General features: G+C 34.0%; 2 protein-coding genes and 1 long non-coding RNA gene across 10 annotated transcripts; all 3 read left to right on the forward strand.

Annotated features, from left to right (window-relative positions):
• The first annotated feature begins 8,938 nt into the window (after window positions 1-8,938).
• On the forward strand, window positions 8,939-9,572 carry LOC125212575. Its single transcript, XM_048112780.1, has 2 exons — window positions 8,939-9,157; window positions 9,256-9,572. The coding sequence occupies exons 1-2, from the start codon at window positions 8,972-8,974 to the stop codon at window positions 9,346-9,348; spliced, it is 279 nt and encodes a 92-aa protein (XP_047968737.1). The 5' UTR covers window positions 8,939-8,971; the 3' UTR covers window positions 9,349-9,572.
• A 1,294-nt stretch (window positions 9,573-10,866) lies between these two features.
• LOC125217061 lies at window positions 10,867-12,309 on the forward strand. The gene is made up of 2 exons (XR_007175556.1): window positions 10,867-11,904; window positions 12,006-12,309. It is a non-coding gene; the product is annotated as an uncharacterized LOC125217061 (long non-coding RNA).
• Window positions 12,310-16,201: 3,892 nt separating this feature from the next.
• Window positions 16,202-26,991, forward strand: LOC125213638 (E3 SUMO-protein ligase SIZ1-like). Of its 8 annotated transcripts, XM_048114290.1 has the most exons (20): window positions 16,202-16,401; window positions 16,483-16,647; window positions 18,676-18,756; window positions 19,113-19,155; window positions 19,592-19,664; window positions 20,034-20,193; window positions 20,666-20,799; window positions 21,570-21,638; window positions 22,203-22,290; window positions 22,390-22,465; window positions 22,825-22,898; window positions 23,124-23,231; window positions 23,775-23,936; window positions 24,407-24,511; window positions 24,670-24,750; window positions 24,837-26,052; window positions 26,339-26,374; window positions 26,468-26,541; window positions 26,613-26,693; window positions 26,797-26,991. In XM_048114290.1, exons 2-18 carry the CDS (start codon window positions 16,624-16,626, stop codon window positions 26,476-26,478), a joined length of 2,541 nt encoding a protein of 846 aa, XP_047970247.1. In that variant the 5' UTR covers window positions 16,202-16,401; window positions 16,483-16,623; the 3' UTR covers window positions 26,479-26,541; window positions 26,613-26,693; window positions 26,797-26,991. The 8 variants fall into 8 exon arrangements, with proteins under 8 accessions (XP_047970247.1, XP_047970246.1, XP_047970245.1 ...); XM_048114289.1 differs by having other exon boundaries at window positions 26,468-26,693; XM_048114288.1 differs by lacking the exon at window positions 26,468-26,541.
• Window positions 26,992-27,152: the final 161 nt, after the last annotated feature.

A 27,152-nucleotide genomic window follows, 5' to 3' on the forward strand; every position in this document is an offset into this window, starting at 1 on the left:
ATTATTCTTTGATTTTTTATGCAATCAAAAATATTAAAACTTTAAATTAATTAATATGGTAACAAAATTTAAATTATGGCCATATTATTTGACGTAGATTTTCGTTAAATTAAGAATAAAGTATCATTTTAGTACCCCTATGTCCAATAAAATTTGTCTCAATTTGATCAGATGTGGGTTTTAAGAAATTGTTTTACTTTGAATTGAATGGAAGTGTAGTAGTAGAGGTCACCAAACCGAATCGGCCCGGCTGTACCGGCCCGGAACCGTCACCGGCGGTTCGGAACCGTGAACCAGAACCGCGGCGACATTTCGGAACTGGGACAAGGTTCGGCGGTTCTGGCAGCTTTTTCAGGCGACAGGCGGTGGCAGGCGTAGGGGTGCAGAACGGTCCAGAAACCGGCGACCAAACCGGCAGTTTGGTCGGAAACCGGTCAGAAACCGCCGGTTCCGGCAGCTTTTTCAGGCGTAGGGGTGCAGGCCTACCGGTGCATAACGGGCAGAAAATTGGCGGTTTACCGCCGGAACCGTCGGTTTTCGGCAGAAAACCGGCGGTTCCGGCGGTAAACCGGCCGATTTCAAAATTCAAAAATTTTTTTATTTATTAAATCTGATTTTTTTCTCCTATAAATACCCCCTCTCCCCTTCACTTCTACTCACCCCATTCTTGTGTTAACAAGGAAATCTCTTCTCAATCTCATAATTTCTCTCATCTCTATCTCCATTCTCTCTAATTGCTCAAGTTGTTTACTATAATAATTGTGCAAATTGTTCTTATAATTTAGTTCAATTATGTATCATAATATCATATACGTCCCTCACTACTCTAGTTATACTCTCTCTCTACTTTTCAATTTGCAAAATGTCTTCATCTCGTCGTGGTGGTGATCGGGGCAAGGGAATTGCCCAAGACCAAGATCAAAGTGGTCGTCGGAAATCAAGGCGCCCTACTCATCATGAGGTTATGGATGAGGTTTCCCGACAAACCATTTTGCGTTTGCAAGTAAGTCGTTCGAATATTAATTTTACAAATTCTTTTTAAATTCACAACTATATATAATATATAAATATATTCTTGTTTTTGGTACTATACATTATTTATACCGTTTTTATATAATATTTGTAGGCCGAAGAAGATCATAGGACTGCCATGCTACTTAGCCATTCCGTTGGCGAAGGTTACGGGTCTTATCACTCTTATGATGACGTGAATTTATCATCCGACGACAACGATGGTAATGGTAGAACTGGAGGTGGAGGATCTGAACAATATCCTCCGACGAGCGCCGGACTAGTTGGTGAAAATGATGAAGCGGTTACTCCTCCTCAAACTCAAACCGGACGGGGTAAGACTAAGTGTCACACCTTAACCCTTATGACGTATGCACTAACTATAAATAAATTCAGAAATTTTAAATAAATAATCCACGCGCCAAGTACATATAATGCACATATTATATAATTTCAAAACCCAACACTTATCAATTGAATATTTCAAACCATTCTAAACTGCAGTGGGACCCTCCCACCACTCTATAGACTACACATTTATCTACATGCAAAAATGATGAGGAGGAGAAGGTTGCCAAAATGCGTCAGCCGCCGACCCTTATAATAACTGTAACTCACATCAACCCACGAATCATTGATATCTTATTCTTAAAAAATATTAGTGGTTTATATGAGCCACAACTCAGTGCATATAAATCTTACCTTTAATTCCACATCCCAAAATCAAACATATTCTTTAACCAATATATATAACAATAATCAACAAATATTAAAAATAATTCCATACACATATGCATATGCCACTCTGTTCTTATTTATTATTATGTGCTAGATCAAGCCTAGTATCTCCCCGGGGTTTCCATTGTATACGACCCGAAGGTCCCTTTTAATTATTTGACCTTTCCACGAAGGCCCCTCTTTGATTTGACCTTTCCACGAAGGCCCCTCTTTGCACATTTTCTTTGATCCGTAGGTCCATTATCATTGAATATGACCCGTAGAACCCAAGGCAAGACTGTCACATATCCTCTTTAATTCAATGATGAAAATAATTCTAGTGCTATATAAAAATATATCCATAGCACCACTCACATATTCAATATTCCACCATCAATATTAAATAACACATAACCATTTTAGGCTCACATCATATAATTCAAATATCCACTTCAATTTAACACATAACAATCAATCACATAAAATATGTAAAATTAAAAGTGTGATTTATACATACCTGATTTCGACGGACAATTTTACCAAAGTCGTGATTCAGACTCTTGATTTAAAAGCTCTGCCCCTCTCTTCTAGTTTTATTTCCCTTCCTTTATAATTTTCTTCCAATTTTTTATTTTTTATTATTTTCCAACTCACTAACTCTAGGTGTATATATATAAACATGGAAAGGCGGTTATATAAAGTACTGAATCAATTATAAATATTAAAATAAATAACAATATGCATACTATATAGTCCATTTATTTGACATTTGTCCTATAAAATTAGTGGCACTATTAACTAGGGACCGTGTACATACTAACACATTTATATTTCAAGCAATGCTACTACTATTATTTATATTATATTGATTTAGGATTACTATAATTTCCTATGTACTAATATATATAAGTACGTACATAATTGGTAGTACTATATCGTACACATGCACACACATGCGTAAATAAACATACACATACTTAAATTAATTATTTAGTATTTAAATACACCTACACACATTTCTATAAATATAATTATATGCCATTAACATTATAAATATGAAATGATCAATAAAACTATATCAATATGCAAAATGATGCAAATTTCGGGTTAGGAATATTACACTAAGAAGGCGTTGAAATCGGATATTTTTGTTAAACATTATAAAAAAGTTCCAGTAATAGATCCAAACACTCAACAAGAGACCAATGAATTTGTCACATATTGTAACTATTGCGATAAATTCTACCCCTTTAGTCCCGGTGGGGGCTATGGTACTCTCCATCGTCATTTGAAGGCAAAGCATCCGATCGAATATGGGACTGCCAAATCCCAAACCCAATTAAACTTCCCGACCGGTGCGTCTGAAACAACATGTACGCCTCTTTTTAAATATGATCATAAAGTCACTCAAGATGCTATGGTTAGATGAGCTGCAATGAAGCATTTGCCTTTCAATTTTTTTGATGACAAAAAATATGAAGTCACTATACAAACCGCTTTTAATGTCGCTGCTAAAAGAATACCCTCAACTTCACATTAAAGATCTAACAACAAACAAATTTTTTATAAACAAAGATAAGTAACACGTTTTTTGTCCACCTTGGGTCACAAAGTAAACATTTGCTTTGATGTGTGAACTGATGCTTTTCAAAGAAATTCTTATATGGGCATTACATGTCATTTTTTGGACAATAGTTGGACGTTGCACAAACGTTTGATTGATTTTAGACAATTTCCTACACCACACACCACACCCGCATTTGCTGCTTTAATTATTCAAGTTTTGAATGAATATAGATTGTGCAATAAAGTCTTTTCTGTTGGTTTTGATAATGCAACCGCTAACACTGCAAGTATTGCCGACTTAATTGCGGCTTGTGCCCCGGTTATAAATGGTAAGTATTTTCATCAAAGATGCATTTATCATATTTTAAATTTATGTGTACAAGATGCTCTTTCTTTGTGGCAAAAGCATGTTGATCCTATTAGAATTGCCGTAAATTTGATCCATTTGAAGCCTCAGATTGGTAAGGCTTGGAAGAAATATTGTCATCAAAAGAAAATAAGGTACACAAATTTTTCAATTGATGTGTCTACTAGATGGAACTCCACATATGATTGTTTGAACTCTACTTTGGAGCATATAGATTATTTGATTGATTTTTTTAGAACTTATCATGTTGCTGATTTATATCTATCGCATGCATGTTGCAAAGCATGAGTTTGTTTAAATTGTTCAAAGGTTTCAAAAATGCGACTGTCACACCACAACCCTCAGGCGTATATTCTTCTGATAAGCAAAATCTAAATCCACGTGTCAAAACACGTAAAATGCACATATCAGATGAGTTCAAAACTCACCCAACATTATTGGTACATATTTCAAAACATTCTTAATTGTAGTTATACTCTCATCACTCTATATATTACACATTTATCTATATGCAAGGAAAATATTGCCAAACTGTGTTAGCCGCCAACCTGATAATGTGTGGAATTTGTATAAATCACGTCAAACAAAACATCCTGATATTTTATCCGTAAAAATATTAGTGGTGTATATGAACCACCATTCAGCGTATATAAATTTCTGCCTTTAATATCACATTACACAAACATCAAGCACATTTTTTTTATCAGCAAATATCATCAAAATCAATACACAACATATAAATAATCAATTTCATATTCATATGCATATGCTCCATGTTCCTTTTTATTATTCTGTGACAGATCAAGCCCGGTATCTGCCCGAGATTCCTCTATGACCCGAAGGTCCCTCTGTAATTGGACTCATAGGTCCCTCTATATTTGACCCGAAGGTCCCTCTATTTTTGACCCGTAGGTCCCTCTGTATTTTCAGATCCAGGACAAGACAATCACAGATCCTCTTTAATCATATGACTCATATAATTCCAATATTATATATATAAAACATATTTGTTACACCAATCACATACCCATATCATATTCCACCATTAATATCAGACAACATATAATCATATCACCTATACATCATATAATCTGATACACTCTTTCCATTCATATGCATATGCCTCTCTATTCCATTTATTATTCTGTGACAAATCAAGTCTGGTATCTGCCCGGGATTCCTTTATGACCCGAAGGTCCCTCTGTAATTGGACTCATAGGTCCCTCTATATTTGACCCGAAGGTCCCTCTGTAATTGGACTCATAGGTCCCTCTATATTTGACCCGAAGGTCCCTCTGTGATTGGACTCATAGGTCCCTCTGTGATTTAACCCGAAGGTTCCTTTGTATTTCAGATCCAGGGCAAGACCGTCACAAATCTTTTCTTTGATCATATGATTCATATAATTCAAAATTACATATAAAATATATCAATTGCATCAATCAAATATACCTATCATATTTTTCATTTCATATAATTCAATTATTCGCTTTATTTGAACACATAACAAATAAGCACATGAGACATCTATATTAAATTAAAGAGTGATACTACGATATAATTTAAATGAAACTCTACTTCTATATATCCACCACCCTCATGCGTATATTACAACTGCGTCTATATTCGCAAATTTTCTTTCCTTAATTCACTGGCTTTTCTATCTCTTCTCCCCTTCCTTTCGTCTGATTACATAAATATATAGTGAAGTTATCAAAGTCGGTTCTTTTTCCAACTTTTTTGATCATTTATCTGTATGTTTTCAATTATCTATACTTTGAGACCAATTTAATTAGTCCCTCCGTCCCAGATTTATAGTCACATTTAATTATGGCACGAGTTTTTAAGGAATTGATGGAAGCCGCCATGTTACTTGACGATTGGTGTTCGGCTGACATTAGAGACCAAGAGCTAGATTGGAACACTCAAGTACAACAACAACAAGAATGAGGTGGAGTGGGAGGTCTACCGCCGATTGCCGAATAGGTAAGTAAGGTAAGAGAACTACGTGGACTTTGATTCCATAATGTAATTGAGCATTAAGGATTAAATTTAAGTTGGGCTCAAGTCCTTTTCCTTTATTTCTTTTTTTTTCAATTGTTTCAACTTTAAAATATACAAATACAATTATATAATTGTATTTGTATATACTCTAATCGGTGAAGAAGACTTCTCTATAAGACAAAATCCGGGAGACTTTTGACAATTCTACCATGATTGTTGATGGTTAAATTAAACTCAACAATTAAGGTTGAATTGATAAAGCTATCCTCAATTTATATATATACTATCTATGGGGAGTGATCAATTGCTAACCCATCATTTAATTGCTAACTACAACTAATTTAAGACCATAGGATTTTAGAAAACGTGTGGTCTACAATTTGCCACGTGTAATTTCGTTTTTATTTATAAAATAAAAAAAGATTAAAAAAAACTCCAAATTAGGGTTTTGGATGAAAATGTCAATGTAGTGTTTCGAAAATATCAGCACAATGCTTTGAGAATGTCAACACAATGCTTTAAGAATGTTAACACATTGCTTATATTGACATTCTACATGTATTATATTACATATTTTATATAGTATGTTGACATTTCTGCTTGTACGAAAAAATTTAAAAATTTCGAATTTTTTTTCCAATTTTGACGTCGGAACATATGCATGTAGGATATCGTTGGAATCCTTATGCAATTATCTTTAATTTGATATATGCTATATGAATTTAAAGTTTTGGGATTTCTTTTAAAGTTAGTTATAACTAAACATGTAGTTAATTGACATTAATACCCCTATTGATATTTTTTGGAATTAATCCTATGACCTTATTGACGTTTTTCGTTGATCGTATTGACATTTAGGGAATAATGATCTAAGCCCATAATTTGAATATCTAATGACTATTATTTAATTGTAGTTAGCAATTAAGTTATGAGTTAGCAATATAACACTCCCCTACTATCTATTTACATTTATTGTTCTTTACTTCAAGTTTTTTTATTTAAATTGTTATACAAGCTAACAAGCACGCATTATGTATATTTACATTCATCATTCATTTATTAATTATTATTGTTTAAGTCTTTTGACTCTTTTGTAATTTCAATTTTCAACATTTGTATTTGTAATATCGACATATCGTTCAAATTTGTATCAATAAAATTCCAATTGTCCAATGTCATCCACTTGACCACTTCTACTCCATTTGTCAATTGTCATTCTCGTTCTATTTTATTCAATAGTACAAGACTACAAGGTGTAATTTGTAATTAGTACTATAAATGAATAAATTAAAAAAAAACGAAAATTGAACCGGCGGTCCAAGCGGAACCGCCGGAAGGTATGGCGGGCCGGTTCCGAACCGGGAACCGGCAGTTCTTGAACCGTGGTGACCTCTATGTAGTAGAATAAGAGTCGACATTGAAGAAGAAACTTTTTTTCATGTCACAAAATTAAGTGATACTCCATATTGAAGGTCAAATTATATTTAAAAAATTCATCAAAAATATATAATATTTTTAAAAATATGAGTAAATGATAAGTTTATTAAAAATTTGTACGCTTCAAGGTATTGAGGGTATTTTCATCTAAAAAAACTTAAAAATAGTAAAAAAATATTTCGATAGATATTAACTCATAGTTGACGGACCTCAAATGATATTTTCAAAGCTTACGAACTTAAAATGATATATAGAGTTCGTGAACTAAAGAAGAAGTTTTTTCTAGATATGAATTACATTCACAAATTATGAAAAAAAAAATCAATACTAATAATTTATACTATAAAATATATTACAAAATGAGATTTTCATTAATTAGATAGGCCAAGTTTCTTTCTTCCATTTTCTCTTTCTCCGTCGAATTCTCCATAAATCAGGTAAGTTTCATTGCTCTGTTCGAAATAGATGGACAAGAAAGGATTTAAATTGCAATTTCAGAAATTGGAAAAGGGAATTTGCGATTGCTACAGTTCTACCCCATTTTTGGGTAGCACTATTCAAAAACGCAAAAAAAAAATGGACGATTTGGGATGGGTTTTTGGTGCATTGTATGGTTGGAGGTATTTTCACTGCAAGATTGGGTTTTACTACTGTTTAGGGTATAGCGCTGGGATTCGGTCGGTTCAGTTAGTAACCGAACCGACAAGTCGGTTAACCGACAATATTTCGGTTCCCAACCAAAAACCGAAACCGGCACCGAGAAGTAGTCGGTTAGTTCGGTTAGAACCGAACGGTTAACCATTAACCGATGGAACCGAAAATTACTGAAAATTTTTACTTAATTATGCTGTTCCATGAGTTTTGAAGTAGGATACAGCCAATTAATGCATTGACGGATTATTGATAAATCCTTGTTCTATTTTCTTCTTTTTATAATAGTCTATTCTCTCCTTTCTCTGTTGATATCAACGATGTGGGACAATGTTTTCAACATAATTTTTTTATCTTTATCCTTATCATTCTCTATACTTATTTACAAATTTATTGCATATAATCTAATTATTTATCATGTACAATGTAGTCCACGAAACTTTACTCATAGTTGTAAATATGTTGGCTAAATTATTTTTTATATATACTAGTTATTTAATACCTACTCCATATAGAAACTTCTAAAAATATTTAATAATTGTAATCTATTAATCTCAGCTAATATTTATAGAATCTAGGATTAAGGATTTTGTGGAAATATTATTCTAAGAAAATAGAAAAGGAAATTCAAAAATGGAAAAGAAATTAACAAGCAAGGCTGAAACTATTTGCCAACATCTCATAAAATAAAATAAAAATCAATTTATAAACTATAAAACAATCATGTTAATCTATTTGTATTATTTAAATTTAAATTTAAATTATGCCTCACCTCTGTTCACCTTCATTAAAAACATGCATTTAAGAAAATTGCATAAACTCACAAAATCACTTATGTATCTTAAAATATCCCACGTCGACTTTGACAATATAATAAGAATACAAAACATTATTATAAAAAATAAGCCTCTTCCTTTGTGAAATTTATCATCTGGGCCTTTGGGCTTTGGTATATACATATGTGGCTCATAGCCCATGTAAATATGAGTCTACAATGTATGGTTCGTAAAAAATCGGAATTGAAATTTATTTCTGAATTTCTCATCGTCTACAAGTATTTCTCTTTCTTATGTGATTTTATTTCAATTCTTTGATTACATTCGTGATGTCATTGATTTCGCTTTTCTGCCGTATCTCTTATGTGCTCTGCTTCGATGTATAAACAATATAAGTGATGCTTTCATTGTGGTACTGAATGTTATGTAGGTTATAACTGCAATGGCAACTGAACAGACTCCAACCGAGAACCCCTCATCCATAGCTTCTACCCCAGCTGCAGCTTCATGCCGGAAGAAGAAGAGCGAAAGTGGAACTTTCCTAGAAGACGTGAAAGATCACATTGATGAATTCATCCATGCTTCTATGGACGAACACAAAACTTGCTTCCAAAAGACTATCAAGAAGGTTGCTTAAAGTCCTGTTTTAACATTTACATTTCCAGGAATTTGATTTTCTCTTCTCATTATGTAATACTCTATTTGGCACACTTCATGGTCTTTTAGATGTTCGGGATGTCAAAAGCTGTTGCAGAGAAGAACTCTGAGGCCAAGGAAATTGAAAGTTCTTTGCCTCTTCGAACGACTGTTTCTGAGTAAGGTGTATTCTGCCCTGCTTTGATATGGACTTTAATAATGGATATATTTAGTTGTTGTCAAAATGTTTTAGATGTGGAATAAGTCATCTTTGAGACTGATACTTGGAAGTTGTTATGAAATGTGTATGCTAATAAGGTTGAACTTAACGTGAATCTTGTACTTGGCAACCTTGAGCCCAGACAATTCAACAATATTTACAACATGTTCTTAGTATTTTTCATTTATTCCATGTGTTTACAATACATGAAATCATGAATCTGGCTGCCCTTGAAATACTACAGACAAAACTCCAGTAGAGGGGAAGGGGATTAGAAGTTCCGGCCGAAGTTTAGTTATTTCTACTGAATCCGTGTCTAGCATTCTAACTCATCCTACTATTCTTTCACTCATGGCCGGTATGGTGTAGCACCATTGATGATTCATGGAACAATTTTGCTACAGTTCCCTTGCCGTTGCCTTCATGGTTCTGGCTGCTGCAGCCTGAAGCCTCTCTAGTAATCATCTCATTTAACTGCAAAAATTCTTGAAAATTCTTCCTTTTCATGCTCTCCCTCCAGCCTAAAACATGTCAGCCAACAATATTAAACAGACCACTCCTTGCTTTCTTGAGAGAGACAGAGAGACATACTCTTGGGAGAAAGGAAGAGGACGAGAAATCCCATTTAGACAGATTGGAAGGCCACAACTGCTCGAGACTGAGAGCATTTGTTGAGTCTTTGTTGGGAGAGAACGCTGTGGATATGGAGGCAGATTAAGTTTGGGATTTGACCAAGGGAGGGATGCATATAAAAAGTGATAGAACTGGGGTTGGTGGTGCTGCTTCGATCGTAATAAAGAAGGTTGCGTTCGGAAAAAGACACTTAAAGCATTCTGGGGACATAATAATAATTGACCGGTCAGATAGAAGAAGAGATATTACTGTCTTAATTTTTTTTTACCTTTTTTATTAAAAAGGTTGTTTCTGGATTAGGGTGGATAAAGATGTGATTATTAGTCAGATCTTTTTCAAACAACAATTATAACTACAGATGTGAGATGTAGCTTGGGATTCGAGAGAGAAAAATAAAAAAATTGAGTCAAATGGGCAATTTGATAAAATAAAGTTAATTCTGACTACAAACAGTATAATATGTCCATGCATACTCAAATTACAAAGTTGTTAACTAGTCGTGCAAGTACTAAGTACTAATGTACTATTCTAATTAATCGTACACTAATGATGTTAAATTTAACTTTTTAGTTACAAAAATAATTTATGAAAAAATTGAGTTTGTGTGTGTTTAGCATACTGTATAGGTTATTTAGCACTCCCTCCGTCCCAAGATAAGTGACCTACTTCTTTTGGGCACGGGATTTAAGGAATGGTATTTAAATAAATTAAAGTGGAGAGAGTAAAGTATGAGAGAGGGAAAAGTAGAGGAGAGAAGAGAGAATAAAGTAGGTGGAGAATAAAGTAAGAGAGATGACTTTTTATAAAAATGGAAATAGGTCACTTGTAGTGGGACACCCCAAAAAGGAATACAAGTCACTTATCTTGGGACGGAGGGAGTAGTATATTTCAATTCCAAATTTTCTATCTATACTTCTATACTTATATAAAAGATGAATTTTGGGAGCTTTTGAATAATCATTTTATGCTAGGAATATATATGTAATTAAAAGAATATATTAAATTAACTTAATTCCACTTTATTTGTAACCGTCATAATTGTATTAATAGTATTATAATAATATTCAATGGATTGTTATATGGAGTACTAATTACCACATAATAAGCATTATGTATTAAATTTTTTCAAGATTTTTCCTATTATTTTCATTTAGAGATAGTGAAAAGTTTTGTAGAGTTTTTTTGATAAAGAAGGGAAAGCGAAAAGAATTTTGGTGATAAATGAGTGAAAATGATTTGAAATAGGATCCTTATATTTTAGTATAACCTAACATATGTTAGGAATTATCTATTAAATGTATTAATATGTAGCCTATTGTAACAAATATTTAAGGTTATTAAACCAATGTACTCCGACGTCAAATTAAAACCGACGTGCCCAATTTATGTTTTACAATTTTCAACTACCAAGAAATTAATACTCATCATTCTTTTACCGTTACTCATTACTCTTATGAATTCTCTATGAGAATTGAAAAAAAAAATCAAAATATTAGATTCATAGTAAGAAAAACGTGTGTCCCTACACAGTTTCAACCCATCAATCAATTTTTAAACTATTTATTCAGTTTTTTAAACTTATTATCCATATTTAAAGGTGCAAATTAATAGACTTTAATTCGAACTTAAATCATCTCATGGTTATTTTTTGACCTATAAATATGACATTTGAAGGTTTTCTATCTACATATTCCTACTCACCTTACCAAATTCAAGTTTGACATTTTTGTTCATACCACATGAGGAAAGGTCGATATCATGAAACAATCTCCACACCTTGCTCAATGATCTAGAGCCTTCCACAACTTATTCGGTCATCAAAGTTCGTTGCATTCACGTTTATGAAGCCACCGCTCATGGAGCCAAACCAATGTCCTCAGTTTATAGTGGGTTTTTTCGTTATCGTGTGATATGTTGTTTAATGCGTTGTTTTATATTTGTATGCAAATTATATAAAATCATTAATTATAGTCTTTTTTTTCCTCAGGGCGTTAGTAGTGAAGCAATTTTTCCGTGAAGTTTACACGAGAGGTTTGGTGCAATCTTAAGAAAGTGAGGATTTTTTGTAAAATTTCAAGTTTATTATTTATTCTATTTTCATTGTGGTTGAATGTGTGTGTGTGTGTGTGTTTGCTCCTCTCGCTGACAAATTGTATTAGAGAATGAAGTAAAGGGGCAGGTTGTGGACAAAGGTCAATGATGTGATGAGATTTCTGTGTAGCATCACCGTTGCCATACTTAGTGTGTTGAATAGTATCAAAATAGTAATACGATGATTTGAATTAGTTTGATATTGATTTAAAATTTATATATTCACAATTATGAATTTTTTTACAGAAAGTAGTTCTTGAGATGTTAATAGTTTCGATTGATTTTAAGACAGGAGTAATATTTTTTTAATTTGTATGATATATGGAATTCAGTTTATTCTTCTCAAAACTTAACGAAATGATGTTATTTCAAATTATCTAAATTCATGTACTGCGAATCAAAACTTTCAAATTTTTATAATTCATTATAATTATCCAAGTTTAGTTAATTTATTATCTAAAATTAATATTTTAAAATATCTTAATCTGTGGTGTGATACTAGTTTGTTTTTTTATTTCGAAATTGTTGATTATTACTATTTGTATTAGACAATTAAACTTTAGTTTTTAAATGTACCATTTGGTATTTACAAAAACTGAAATATTAAATAACTGCATATTGACACATCGAAAGAAAATCTGAAAAGATACTTGTTTCCTCCATCTCTATTAATTTATCACCATTTGACCTGACACGAATTTTAAGAACTATAATAGAAAGTGAGTTGAAAAAGTTAGTAGCATGCGGTGGCGGATCTGGAAATGTTTCTTGAAGGGGGTGAAATTTTGTTCTTTAAAATGTTATTTGTCGTCTTCTCGTGCATATAAACGACAACTTCACCTATAATCATCATCAATTTTCTTAGTACTATATTTGATATATTCGATAGTCTAAAGTTTAAAATTGGTTCAATATATTTTGCTCAAAAGAACTTTATAGTCATACACATTAAGTATATTAGTTTTTGTTCCAAATATTTATGGTTCTATCAAAAACTAATATTGAACAATAAGGTTGCTAAAGTTTTCTTTTGAAAAATTAACTTGATTATGAAACTAGCTAATAAAATTGTTACAAAGGTATAACTTACATGAGTAATTTAAAGTTATATAAAATGAACGCTATTGATGCCTTGAAGATATAATCAACTAATTGGGAAATTGGTCCCTAATATTATGATGAACTTTTTTCAGATTTTGGTTTTTTCCATGAACTTTCAATTTAGTACCATAAATCATGAACTTTCAGATTAGTTTGGTATTTCCCCGATAATCTAAGATTTTTTTAGGAATTCCCTAAAATGTGTTCCTAGCGTTTTTGAAAGAGAGAAACAAGGTTTTGAGTTTTAATTTTTGTAGCGTAGCGTCACAGATGTGTGTTTCTATTAAATTCTTTGTGTTTTTATTAAATTTATTTTGTTTTCTTTATTTTTAGAGTTTTGTTTTGTCAAATAAAAGTAGTATTGTGTTTAATATTCCAAATAGGTATGCCAACATGACATGCCACTTATAAGAATGCCGCTAAATAGGATTCAAAATGCTATATAAATTAGCCGGATTTTACACTTGATCCGCCGTGGGAAATACCAAACCAATCTGAGAGTTCATGATTTATAGTACTAATTTGAAAGTTTGGGGGAAAAACAAAATCTGAGCAAAGTTCATGATATTAGAGACTAATTTCCCATATATATTTAATAGATGCTCATAATAATATTTATTGTGTAAATTTCATTTATTGTTTAAGAATTGAAGTAATCAAATATCTAGCAATAAGTATGGTAGTTATATTTATGAAATAACTCTACCGAGAAGTGGAGTCCATTGACCATTAGTAACAAATTATATTTATGAAATAACTCTATTGAGAAGTGGAGTCCATTAGTAACAATAATTGCAGTCCACTAATTTCTCAAATTTGCCAAATAACTTATTAGGCCCAACCCAACCCACTCATATGTCATATTCTTCATTAAGTCCATGCGCATACGGCATACCAATAACTTCATTATCTCAAGTCATCTCAAGTCATCTTATGATATTGGATCGTTCTCCATTGCCGCTCAGCTAGCAAGTCTTTTTCTCTCTAAAATTTTTCCTGCGGAGAGGATGACCATGGCTTTTTCAGGTAAAATCTTAGTACAATTCAACCTTCTCGGCCTTCGGGTGAGGGGCGACCGGCCCTTCTGCCCCCCTATCTGCCACTAGTGGCATGTGTGTTTTATTTTATATATTAGTTTTATTTAATAAAATGTAAATTAGAATAAATTAGTGAAATGTAGAGTTCATTACCAAAAATATTAAAAGTCAAAGGGATAAATTTTTGGGGATGAATAAAAATAAAAATAAATAACAAATTTTCTGGAATGGAGAGAGTACTAGTAACATCAAATTTAAAAAAAGAAAAAAAAATGTGGTGAAAGATTAACAAAGAGGGATAATAAATGTACGTTCCAGACAAACATACAATCTACAAATATGGGTAAAATGAATCATGATACATTGTCTTGAGTCACTTGACTGTATGCACTGGGCGCATATTCACTCTAAAAAAAATGAGGGTAATGTTTCATTTAAACTATGATGTTGCAATTGCGGTTATTTATGTAAAATTTTTAACTTAGTTTAAAAGTACTACAGTATAACGTTTGAAATTATCCTACAATGCCTAATTTTGGGGAAATCGGTGGCAATTGACAAATCTTACGTGACGGTTAAAAAATGACGTATTCTTTGGGACAAATCCTAATTTTTAATTAAATCGGTGATGATGAGACAATTAACAAATCTTATGTGATGATTAAAGTAAAATAAAATGACGTAATCTCAGAGGCAATTCCTAATTTTGGTGAAATCGGGGATATGTGGCAATTGACAAATCTTATGCGACTGTTAACAAATTAATATGACGTCATTTTTTTGACAATTCTTAATTTGGGTGAAATCGATGATAATGCGACAATTAACAAATCTTATGCGACGATTAACAAACTAATATGCCGTCATTCTTGGGACAATTCCTAATGTTGGTGAAATCGATGATAATGCGACAATTGACAAATTTTATGCAACGGTTAACAAGCTAATATGGCGTCATTTTCTAGACAAATCATAATTTTGGTGAAATCGATGATAATGCGACAATTGACAATTCTTATGCAACGGTTAACCAACTAATATGACGTCATTCTTGGGACAATTCCTAATGTTGGTGAAATCGATGATAATACGACAATCGACAAGTTTCATGCAATGGTTAACGAACTAATATGGCGTCATTTTTTAGACAATTCATAATTTTGGTGAGATCGATGATAATGCGACAATTGACAAATCTTATGCAACGGTTAACAAACTAATATGACGTCCTTTTTCGAACAATTCCTAATATTTTGTGAAATCGATGATAATGCGACAATTGACAAATCTTATGCCCGGTTAACAAATTAAAATGACGTCATTTGCATCATGATGCTTGCACCATTTAGGAAGTACTACTACTTAATTTAAATTCCGCAAGAGGGATAAAATGGAGAATTGATGATTGAATGTTGATTCACAAAGTTCAATTTTCGTCCGGTTAAAGATGGCACATGCTATACACCATTTTAATTTGTATGCCAATCACCATAGTGGAATTATTCAATTATAATACTCCCCATGCAAGGAAATACTACTACTGTAGCTCATAAGATTATGTGATAATCGACAAGGAATACATTATTAGATAAACATCAAACGATACACGATTTTCCCTCTTTTTTCAATTTAATATAATATTTACAAAATTTTAATTTATTATCAAAATTATAATCCTAAATTTTTTATACTAATGCACTTGAATTAACGCTAATTATTGATCAAAATGTTTTCAAAATAATGTTAAAATCGTGAAATATGTGAAAATTGTGTTTTCCTAGTCATAGTCTTCACTTTAAAAAATTAAAATGCATAGAAATTAGTCAAGAAAATACTCGTAAAAAATACTGGTGGCTTGGACCGTGAAATAGCGAAGCAGAACCCGGACGTATTCGCAGTGAATAAACCGGATTCAATACACCGATGATACGTCCGGAAATTTGGTAGGTTGTTTTTCTCTCTTTTCCGGCTGCTTTCTTTTGGGGCAAAATCAAACACACACAACACCTTGCAGTGTGTGGATTATAGCGAGAGATTCGGGCAACACGACGAGCCGCTGTTTAGTTCCCTCGCTGCCCTTAATCACTTTCCGCCCTAATTGCGCCGCTGGTTTTGTTGATGCATTTTCTTGTATCAAATTCATCACTTTTTTTTGTAAGTTTTTTGTCTCTTCTAATTTAATACCGTGTGCTGGCTGAGTTGTGCCTGCCTATTTATATTATTGTTTTGCTGAAGCGAATTGGCTGATGATGTGAGGGGGTCTGGATTCCGATGGCTAATTGAAGAAGACGCGTGGCTCGGCAGCTTTATCTGATCGTTTGGTGTTGTTTCTGTGAGTTCGGCTGTGGGTTGGAGTGATTTTTGGGAGTGAAGAGAATGGACGTGGTGGCTAGCTGCAAGGTAATATTAGTCTGATTAGGAGCTTATTTGCTTGTAGAATTGTGTTCAACATACAGATTCTTTACTTGTTGTTTCAATTATCAGTTTTGCGGCTGTGTTTTCATTTTGATTACTACTCTGAAGATGTCATGCAAGTAATTGTTAACACTTAACCTAGGCCATTTTGTTAGAGGCTTATAGTAGGAATTATTAGCAAGTTGCACTATTTGGGTTGTGTCTTTCTGATATTGTACTGTGTGCCACAGACTTGTGTAATCTGGAAACTAGTGATATCAATTAAGTGCTGAATACGATCAGTGTTATTTGAATGTGCCGCATGATACAGAAGCTAGTAGAGACATAGGATTGGGTTTAGATTGAAGCTTTGCCTTTATGAGGCAAGATACATGAGAATTAGAATTTTGGTGATTAAGAAATGAACTGTTGTGATATCCTTGTGGTTATGTTTGCTAAAATTGCATTCAGGTCCTTATCCTGCATTGCATATTTTCATTGCTGTAATGCTGGAGAGTAGGAGTTGTTAAGGAGATATATTGTTCTGGTAAGAGAAAATAATTAATTTTGATGAGAAGTGATTTTGAGGTTCTATCCCCCTTACTTTTTTTCTCGAAGGGGGAGAATGGGATTTTGTATACATCTGATGGCGGTTTCCAGTTTTGGATATGTAGGATATACATATTTCTTTATTCTTTGTGGCAGCATTAAGAAATTTGTAAGTTCATGATTCCATAGCTTATCACTTAGAGAATGGTGACGGAGAGAAATTTGTTTGGTATTTTTGGATTTAGTTTCTGTTTGGAAGCTAGTCTCATAAATTAAAAGCCAATATATCTGTACATAAAATTAATTCGCTACCTTATTTGAGGGATCACATAAGCAATCTGAAATTTGTCGGTATCCATATCATATTTCTGTCCTTATGCGAATTAGTTTATTCGCGAAGCTTTTACTAAAGTTTATTTTCTGCAGTTTCTTTTGGTTTCAAAATAACAACCAAATGAGTATATGTTCTAAGGTAAATAAGAAGTCATTTGAATTCCAATAAAAGGTCGAATAAATGTGACATCTCCGCTCTCCCCTGATTCCTTTGATTGTAAAATTATTTTTGTTCATTTTGTCTCTCACCTGTTCTGTTGTCCTCCACTTACCCTTAACCCTTTACCCTATGCTCATTCTAGGAGAAATATCCCTAGTTCGTGCATACTTTCTTTCTGGTTCAAATTTACTCTTAGAAAGGGCAACTTGATCAGTTGATTGTTATTAGGGTTTGTTGCTGTTTTCTAGCTACGAGGGGCAGAAGCCTCGAGTGAAGCTGTGTATGACAACCCCACATTATTCTTTTTGCAAATGTGAGGCATTTTTCTCCTAGTTTTTGGAAGTCCATTACTTATTTTAATTCAATACATTTAAGAAGAAGGTCAATGAGCATATGCATGTAGACACATCATAAGTGTATGAGGTGCTAGTGACACACACATGAATATGCTGTTCTTGATGAGTAACGAGGAGGGAATGTTAAGTTTTAAGAACTAATATGCTCTGACAAGGAGACCAAAAGCAAGGATGCATTATCACAAAAGCTTGAAGTTAGACTAAAAGATTAATGCATATGTGTTTGATTAGATTAGATAGTGGTAATATTCATTGAATTAATTTTTCTTGATAATTGTGAATTATTTAACTAATGAAGGACAAATTTGGTCGAGATTGATATGTAAAAAGGTGTTGTATGGTGTGTGCTTAATATCTCATCATAACAATAAGTATAGTAGGTCATTTGTAATGTATAATACCCCCTTTAGCTGGGGAGATTTTATATGCATCATAACAGTTTGTTGATACCATCTTTTGTGTTTCTAACTTACTGTTCTTATTAAGAGGGAATTCTCATGTTTCTTTGTAAACTTTTTTGTTTGCTTGTGTTGGTCCTGTTTTGATAGCCCCTGGGTTTAAGAAATGGTTTATTTATGTTTCTCAGCTAGTACGTACTATTATTTTGAGAAAAAACTCAATAATCGTGTTTCACAGGACAAATTAGCGTATTTTCGGATTAAGGAGCTTAAGGATGTCCTTACACAACTCGGACTTTCTAAGCAGGGAAAGAAACAAGTAAGATGTTTATATATTGCTATTGATTGGCATTTACTTCCACTCAGTTCTAGACTCCTAGTCTCCTCTTTCTTTTGTGTACTTGTGGGCTCGAGCCTGGGAGCAGTTAGTTGGAAATTAAGACTGTAAAATATCTATGTTGTTCACAGATGGAAACCTACTTGTATAATTGGGTTGTTATCCTGCATGTTTTAGTTTCCAATAACTCAGAGGCTTGATGACTTATTGCTCATTTGCTCTTTAGTATTGTGGAGTACTATTACTTTCTATTATCCCGTAAATGTTTTATTTCCTGCTTCTGAATATTCTAAGTCCAACAACATTTTGAATCTTTTTTTTGTATTCAATTGGCACAGGACCTTGTTGACCGAATAATTGCCATTCTCTCCGATGATCGAGGTAATTGACTATGCGATCTCTCTGTTACTTTAACAAATCTGTTGAATGAGGGCAACTATTCACTTTCTGTCGGAATGTCTTATAAAATTAAGCAAACTCAATTTGCATTGGTCCAATGAAAATTATGCGTCAAAGTACTTTTCATTCAAAATACTTGAGAAAGTACTCGAAAGTTCTTGACAAAGTTTTTGTGCTCTTACCCAAAATAATCTGATATGAAGCTCTAATCTCATTGTTGCTAAGTAATAAAGTAAATATGGTGATAATTGGATTAAATGAATAATCCATCTACAGACAAATATGTGATGGCATGTCAAACAGTACTTATGAAGAAACGTGAGGATTACTACTAGAATTGTAAACCTCATTTTTCTGACATAATATCTGATGAATACAAAGCGTTGGAGAAATGAATTCTATTATTTATTTGTAACAGTTTCTGGAACCTGGGCCAAGAAGAATGCTGTTGGAAAGGATGAAGTGGCAAAGCTCGTTGACGACACTTACAGGTATAATATAAAATTTAAATCATGGACTTACTGCCTTTTTGTCTTGGATATCTTTTATTATCTACTTACTATGTCCTTTTTTCTCATGCTGTCTGCTATGTTGTCAAGGAGCAGACAGTTGTTCGGTTTTTCTTCATTCACTCTTACAAATTTATGTCCCATTTAGATTTCAGAGCTATAGTACTTAATCCTATAGAAACGTTTAAAGAAAGCAGAAGAAACTTACTTGAGGTGGTGGGTTAAAAATTGTTAAGTGACAACAATGAGGAAAAAACTGCAACTTTGAGATAAAATATTTCTTTAAAAGTAGGGAGGAGTACTCATTGGTTGGACCTGATTTTATGCCCATTATCCTTTTTATATATTCAGAAAAATGCAAATATCTGGGGCACCTGACCTGGCATCAAAATCAAAAGGCATTTCAGATGGTACAAAGGTAAAACCTAAAGAGGAGATAGTAGATTCACATCACATGGACAAGATACGCTGTATCTGTGGAAGCACATTGCCTACTGATTCAATGATTAAGGTATGTACAGTGTGCTGAAGTTTGATGTTCATGAGCTCCTACACTCTGTTCATCTTGATATGGTAGGAATAAGGTAGGATAGTTGTTAAAGGGGTACCAGAGGGCACAAATTTCACCAAGTGCGTTTGACTTGGTCCTCCTTAAGCAAGTTGGTATTCATAATGTTTGTTATACTCCTTTTGTCCCTAATAATTTGTCACCATTTGACCCGGGCCCGGCACGGTTTTAAGCAAGTTGGTATTCATAATGTTTGTTATACTTTTGGTTTGAATAAAGTATGTTAAAACTTGAACCATTGATTATAAAATGACGAAAGTTCATGATATTCCTAACGAGGCTAATGAAAAATTTAACTGTTGGATTATATTCTGACGTGTTATTATTTAGTACTCCACTTATTAAGTTTCAGGATCCAACTTGCTTTTACTTGCTAGTGAACATTCTAAATAATTTTATGTACATATTGGTGCAGTGTGAAGATCCAAGGTGTAATGTATGGCAGCATATAGCATGTGTGTTGATTCCTGAGAAACCAATGGATGGTGTTCTACCTAGTCCTCCAGAGACATTTTACTGTGAAATATGTAGGCTGAGTCGAGCTGACCCGTGAGTAAAAAATGCCACCTTTATTGTTCTTGTTGGAGCTTGTTGATTCTCATAGGCATTATATTCACCATTTGATTACCTTATTATTCGTTAACCTATTTTACTTTTAACCTTTATTTTGTTTCAATCAATACAAATTGTGTCATTTCCAGAAGTAAACCTTTCTTATCTACTTCCTTCACAATCTGCCTTTTTCTATTCTTTTTATTGCCTGCAGTAATTTGTAGATAAACTTTTTAATGAACTGAACATAAAAAGGCAGGATACTAGTAGAATTCTTGAGATGCTTTGGTTGTATGTTTATCCATGCTTGGAATTTCTATCTCGTGCATATGAACACTGTCACAACCCACAAGCAGTTGCTTGTCTTATAACCTGAGATCTGGTTCAAGCTTCCAACTTTTCTCCCATTTACAGAACTTTTTTACTGTCATGCCAATGTATTTACACTCAGCTGAAAGTATATGCCAATTTATTTTCAAGTAACTTTAATTTGTGAAGATCTCTCATTATATAACTAAGAGCTTGGCCAATGTTGGATACTTGTTGGGTTATTATCCGATATGCTAAACTCAAAAATATGTATGGTTCTATGTACTTCTGGGCCCTTAAATTATTTATCAGTGTTTTAATTTATGTGAAACACCGTACCCAATTGACATGCTCCAACGTTTTATACTTGATATGAAATGATTGGTTTCATTTGTAATTGGAATCAATTTAGAAGAATGCTTGATGCCTGATAGTAATCGTTGTGCTGAAATATGCAGCTTCTTGGTGTCAATGGCACATCCTCTGCTTCCTGGGAAATTGAATGTCACAAATGTTCAAGCAGATGGGTATGTCGATCGGATATCCTTCTATTATTAACATTCTGTAAGGTTCACATGTATGAGAGCAATATGTCACACTCTAATAGCTGAACCTGAGTATTTGTGCGATTCGAGTGCTTTACAAGTGATATAATTTACTTTAAAAGATGATATTCAGCAATCTAGTATGTTAGATGTGCAACTATATTCTTTGTTCTAGCTTTTCAATGTCTTCAGATCTTTGTTTGTTGTGGTGCATGTACCAGTACGGTATGAATACAGTGTACCATGGAATGCTGATTGTGTCTTCTGTTGCATATAATACATTTAATTTTAGTTCAAATTCAAGATTTGGCGTATTGCGTTGCAGCCTAGTTAAACTTTTCCTGAATCACTGTTGCACTCTCTCGATATATCCATGTTTTGAGAAGTGGGATTATAAATTCTGGCAATTAAATTTGTGGTCTGTCAAGATGCTTACCATGCCGACTTTCTATTTATTTGTTTCTGAGGTTTTCTTGTTTATGTATGTTTTGTTTCATTGAGTTAGTTTAATTTGTGGCTGCATTTCTGCACATTTGTGGCCTGCAGCTCTAATCCTGCTCTGAGCATCGAGAAAACGTTTCAACTGACTAGGGCAGACAAGGACTTGTTGTTGAAACAAGAATTTGATCTTCAGGTTGGTGATCACTTAATGTAATAGGAAAATTGTATGCGTTGTAACTGTTATTTTGGTATATGCTAATCTTGTACATGATTATGATTGTTTTCCACCTAGGCATGGTGCATGCTACTCAATGACCAGGTCACATATAGGATGCAGTGGCCACGATATGCAGATTTGCAAGTGAATGGTATGATATCCTCTTACAATACTCAATTTTGTGAGTCTATTAGATTATAAGCTAACTTCTTCAACTTTTCCGAAACTGTTTCTAAGTGCTCTTTCGTTGCAGCTAAGTATAGAGATGCTCATCTGATTCTAATTTGTTGTTGTGCTTTAGTACATTTCAAAATCAGGACTTGCCTATTCATCCATGTCCAAAGTATGATATTATTATAACCTTCTTGTTTGGGAGGAGGGTTGCTAGCATACATTTTGATTTTTCTGTAGGCATTCCATTTCTCTTTTGTTTACTTTGATGTGAACGATAAAGGACATAGTATTGCACTTGCTCACAAAGGGAACAATTTTGTTTTATTAACCTTATAGGTATACCAGTAAGGGCAATAAACAGACCCGGTTCTCAACTTCTCGGAGCAAATGGTCGAGATGATGGACCTCTTGTGAGTTTCTCTTCACATTGCCATCTTTTTTTTTGGTGTACCATGTATGTATGAACTGTCAAATTAGAAAACCGTTAATTGTTAAGGAGTTATGTTTATTTTATGTGGAAGCTGGTGTTTTGTGGGGGAAATCAGTAGCCCCAGTTATGTCGTTCATTCATTTTGACTAGATATTCTGTATTGTTGTTTACATATACCTTACTGTGTATCTTGTTGTTTTGTCAGATTACAACATGCACCAGAGATGGAATTAATAAAATTTCCTTAACAGGATGTGATGCTCGCATTTTCTGTGTGGGAGTTAGAATTGTAAAGCGAAGGACTTTGCATCAGGTTGAATGATTCTCCTAAAATTTTATTTTGGTGTATATTTTGAAATGTCTCTTGCTATATACTCATGTGGTTTGGTAAACTTGAATATTTTAATTAGCTTAAAATAATGCGCCGATAATATGTTTCTGAATCATGCTGTATGGATATGATCTCACCCTGTTTCATAGGACCAGGCTTTCTAGTGTACTCATGGCCCCTTTTGTAAAACTCTTAGGCCTTAGCAGTTCCTCTTTATGTTGATGTATATAGCAAGGTGTCATTCTAATTGTGTCATTAAACTTCTGTGTGTCTGTGTTTGGGGTACTGTACTCATTATTGATGTTTAGCTTGTATTGTCTCAGTTTCTTTGCTTGCCAAAATATTCATTTTCGTTCTGATAATTAGGTCATCTTCTTGAGTTTGCCATCTAAAGATATGAGGGACTTGATCTTGGTTTCTGTTGTACTGTTAATCAGAAGTTTGTGGAACTTATTGGCAGTGTACATTTGTTTCAGTTTTTATTAACCTGGACTTAAAAGTGAACTTTTGCCGGCGTTTCTCTAGATTCTTAATTTGATCCCAAAAGAGGACGAAGGTGAGCGTTTTGAGGATGCACTAGTTCGTGTTTGTAAATGTGTTGGTGGGGGAGCTGCCACAGAAAACGCTGATAGTGACAGTGACATTGAAGTTGTTTCTGATTTTGTTCCTGTCAATCTCCGCTGTCCTGTGAGTAATGTTATCCTAAATTCTTGACCTGATTGGCATAATTTTCTTGAGAACAAGATATCTCTGTCGTCTTCTTCCCATGAGCAGATCTAGTATGATATTGATGCATTTTTTGATCATAGTGTACTTCTCTACTTCTATGGAATTTTGGGTTTATTTTACAACGTCTATATCTGTAGTTGCAAACCATTTACTTCTGAAACATCTCAGTATATGCTTTCCCAAAGATTTAGTTTATCACTGAAACTCATCAAAAAATTTATCTTCTTGTTATTATCCAATTAGTTTATTTTAATGCTATGGAATTCTTATAATTACTTTCTATACTTTTCAAAACTATATTTCATCATATGCTGTTTGTATTATGTGGGTGAGATTGTCGCATAGTATGCAGCCTTGTTTCTTTGTTAAAGGTTACTCCAATTATATTGAATCTGAATAGCCTCTAATCTGATGACTGTATTATTCAGATGAGTGGCATGAGAATGAAGATCGCTGGAAGGTTTAAGCCTTGTGCTCACATGGGCTGTTTTGATCTGGAAGTATTCGTGGAGATGAACCAACGCTCTAGGAAGGTAATTAGTTTGTATATTTCCTAAATGCCTGTTCTCGCTGTGTACTGAATGGACAAGAACAAGTTGTTCTCCATCATAAGTTAATTACACTGAAACTTCATTTTAAGTCCTTCCATGACTCTGTTTCTTATGTTCTTCACTGCTGTCTGGAAATGCAGTGGCAATGTCCCATTTGCCTGAAGAACTATTCTTGGGAGAAAATCATCATAGATCCTTATTTCAATCGGATATCACACAAGGTACTGCTCTGTACATTGACTGATTGATGTATTATATCTTCTGCTTTTCTTGATTTATATTATGCTCCCTTCATTATGTATTACAGATGCGGGATGCTGGAGAAGATGTGGCTGATATTGAGGTAAAGCCTGACGGCTCTTGGCGTGCTAAGGCAGAGGGCGATCGTAGAACTATTGGGGAGCTTGGGCTGTGGCATTTACCTGATGGCACCATCTGTTCGTCAACTGAAGCAGAATCAAAGCCAAAAGGAGAACTTAAATCTGTTAAACAGGAGAACGGTTCTGATGGTCATGGTGCTCTAAAAATAGGAATTAGAAAGAACCGGAATGGTTGCTGGGAAGTTAACAAAACTGATAATGCACGAGGTGTCTCGCCTGCAAATAGACTTCAACAAAACTCCAAGAATAATGGTGAAATTATAATTCCTATGAGCAGTAGTGCCACCGGTAGCGACAGAGATGGTGAAGATGGCAGTGTTAATCAGGATGATGAGGGAAACCTTGTCTTTACTGCAGTGAATGTTACTGAATATGAGTCCATGCCCCCAGGGTTTGAATCTCCACATGTATTTAATGATCCATTCACTGCTACTCCAGGTGGAGATGCTGAAGTAATTGTCCTTAGTGATTCTGATGAAGAAACTGAACCACTAAATCCCTCAAAGGATGTTTACAAGAGCAATGGGGCAGCTACTAGTAGCATTCAGTTTCCAGCTTCACAGCATGGGATTCCTGATTCTTTTTATGAAAATCCTGCTGTTTCTAATGGTGTAAATTCATGCCTCGATCCTTACAATACAAATGATGACGAGTTTGGGAGTAATATTTGGTCATTGCCACCTGGTGGCCGGAATTTTCAATTATTTGGCTCTGATGCTGGCATTTCTGATCCTTTAGTTGACATGGAAGACGTCACTCTTAATGGCCAGTCTTCTATTAGTGGCTATAATTTGCCTCCGGAGACTTCTATGGGATCTGCTGCACTCATCCCTGATTCTGATGCTCAACTTACTGATGTTGATGGTGGTTTAGTAGACAATGATTTGGCGCATAATGGCAAGGACCACCGCTCACTTCAAATATTTCTTTCTGCAAGGCATTCTGATGATGCTCCAGCTATGCAGACTGATTTGAGAGATCATCCTGATGCATCAAATGGCATTCGTACTGAGGACTGGATTTCTCTCAGGCTTGGTGATGGTGGTGGAGGGGGTCGGGGTCAGCCTACAACAGCAAATGGCTTGAGTTCATCCAATCAATTACAACCGAAAGATGGTAACTTGGATGTGTTAGCAGATCATGGTAACACTACTGCTATCTTATTTCTAAATTCCCCTTTCCCATCCCCTCAAAAATGTATAAAAGATGAGTACTTCTAGGTTACCTCTATTCTTTAATCATCAGAAAATCGAATCTTCATTTAAGAGATTAGTTGTTTCGACCGTGTGTAACTTCCTTAAGGGAGAATGATTGTGGAACAGAGACACCAGATTGCTACTGCTAAAACTCAGTTGAATGTAATATTTGATGAGTTGTTATTGATATAATCCTTCTGTATATTTACTTATTTCCGTTTCTTGGTTGACAGCAACTTTTATGCTTGGTATGGATGGCAACAGGACCGGTAAGACGAGTAGGGAAAGAACAGATAGTCCCTTTTCATTTCCTCGCCAACGGCGATCTGTAAGACCAAGACTATATCTTTCTATTGATTCAGACTCCGAGTAGAGCAATTGGAGAGGCAATCTGGAGGAAATGCCTTCTTTTCGATTAGATGTCGATAGGACTTCGGTCAGATGCCTTGTTTTTCTGTGGAGAGTCTCATTCATGCTTTCTAGTTGATCATCTGTACATTTTAGCAGATCGAAGAAGCTGACCACATTACCTGCTGCAATGGGATATGAACCCAAAAAAAACCTCTTATGCTTCTTCGATAGAATTTGGTGAGCCATTTATTCTCTTCTATTTGAAGCTCAATTCCTGTTGTGCCCAGCTTTCTGATTGCTTTTATTTAAGACTTATATTTTTCACCTTGGTTGTTTGCAGGTGCAGCGCTGCTAGATTGCTCATTTTGTAGTTTCAGAAAGATGGTAAAGTTGGAGTTCAGATAATTTTGCTTGAAGGAAATATGAAATATTACATTTAGGTTAGAAAAAATAACCTGTAAATTGCACAGCATGGCATTAAATACAGTGTTTCTTTTTCTTAAATTATTAATTATTAAAGTGTTTTTTTTAATCATTTCTCCAACGCAATTCTCCCTTAATGATTTCGCCCTTGATAGGACACTAAATGAATAGTGTGCTACCGTTTGCCGTGCAACTATATAAATACATCTCGAATTTGATTTATTATTATTAATAATACTAATAATTTACAAGATAACAAGACGAAATCTCAAC

Source organism: Salvia hispanica, chromosome 3 (assembly GCF_023119035.1).
Source record: "Salvia hispanica cultivar TCC Black 2014 chromosome 3, UniMelb_Shisp_WGS_1.0, whole genome shotgun sequence".
Taxonomy (NCBI): Eukaryota; Viridiplantae; Streptophyta; class Magnoliopsida; order Lamiales; family Lamiaceae; genus Salvia; species Salvia hispanica.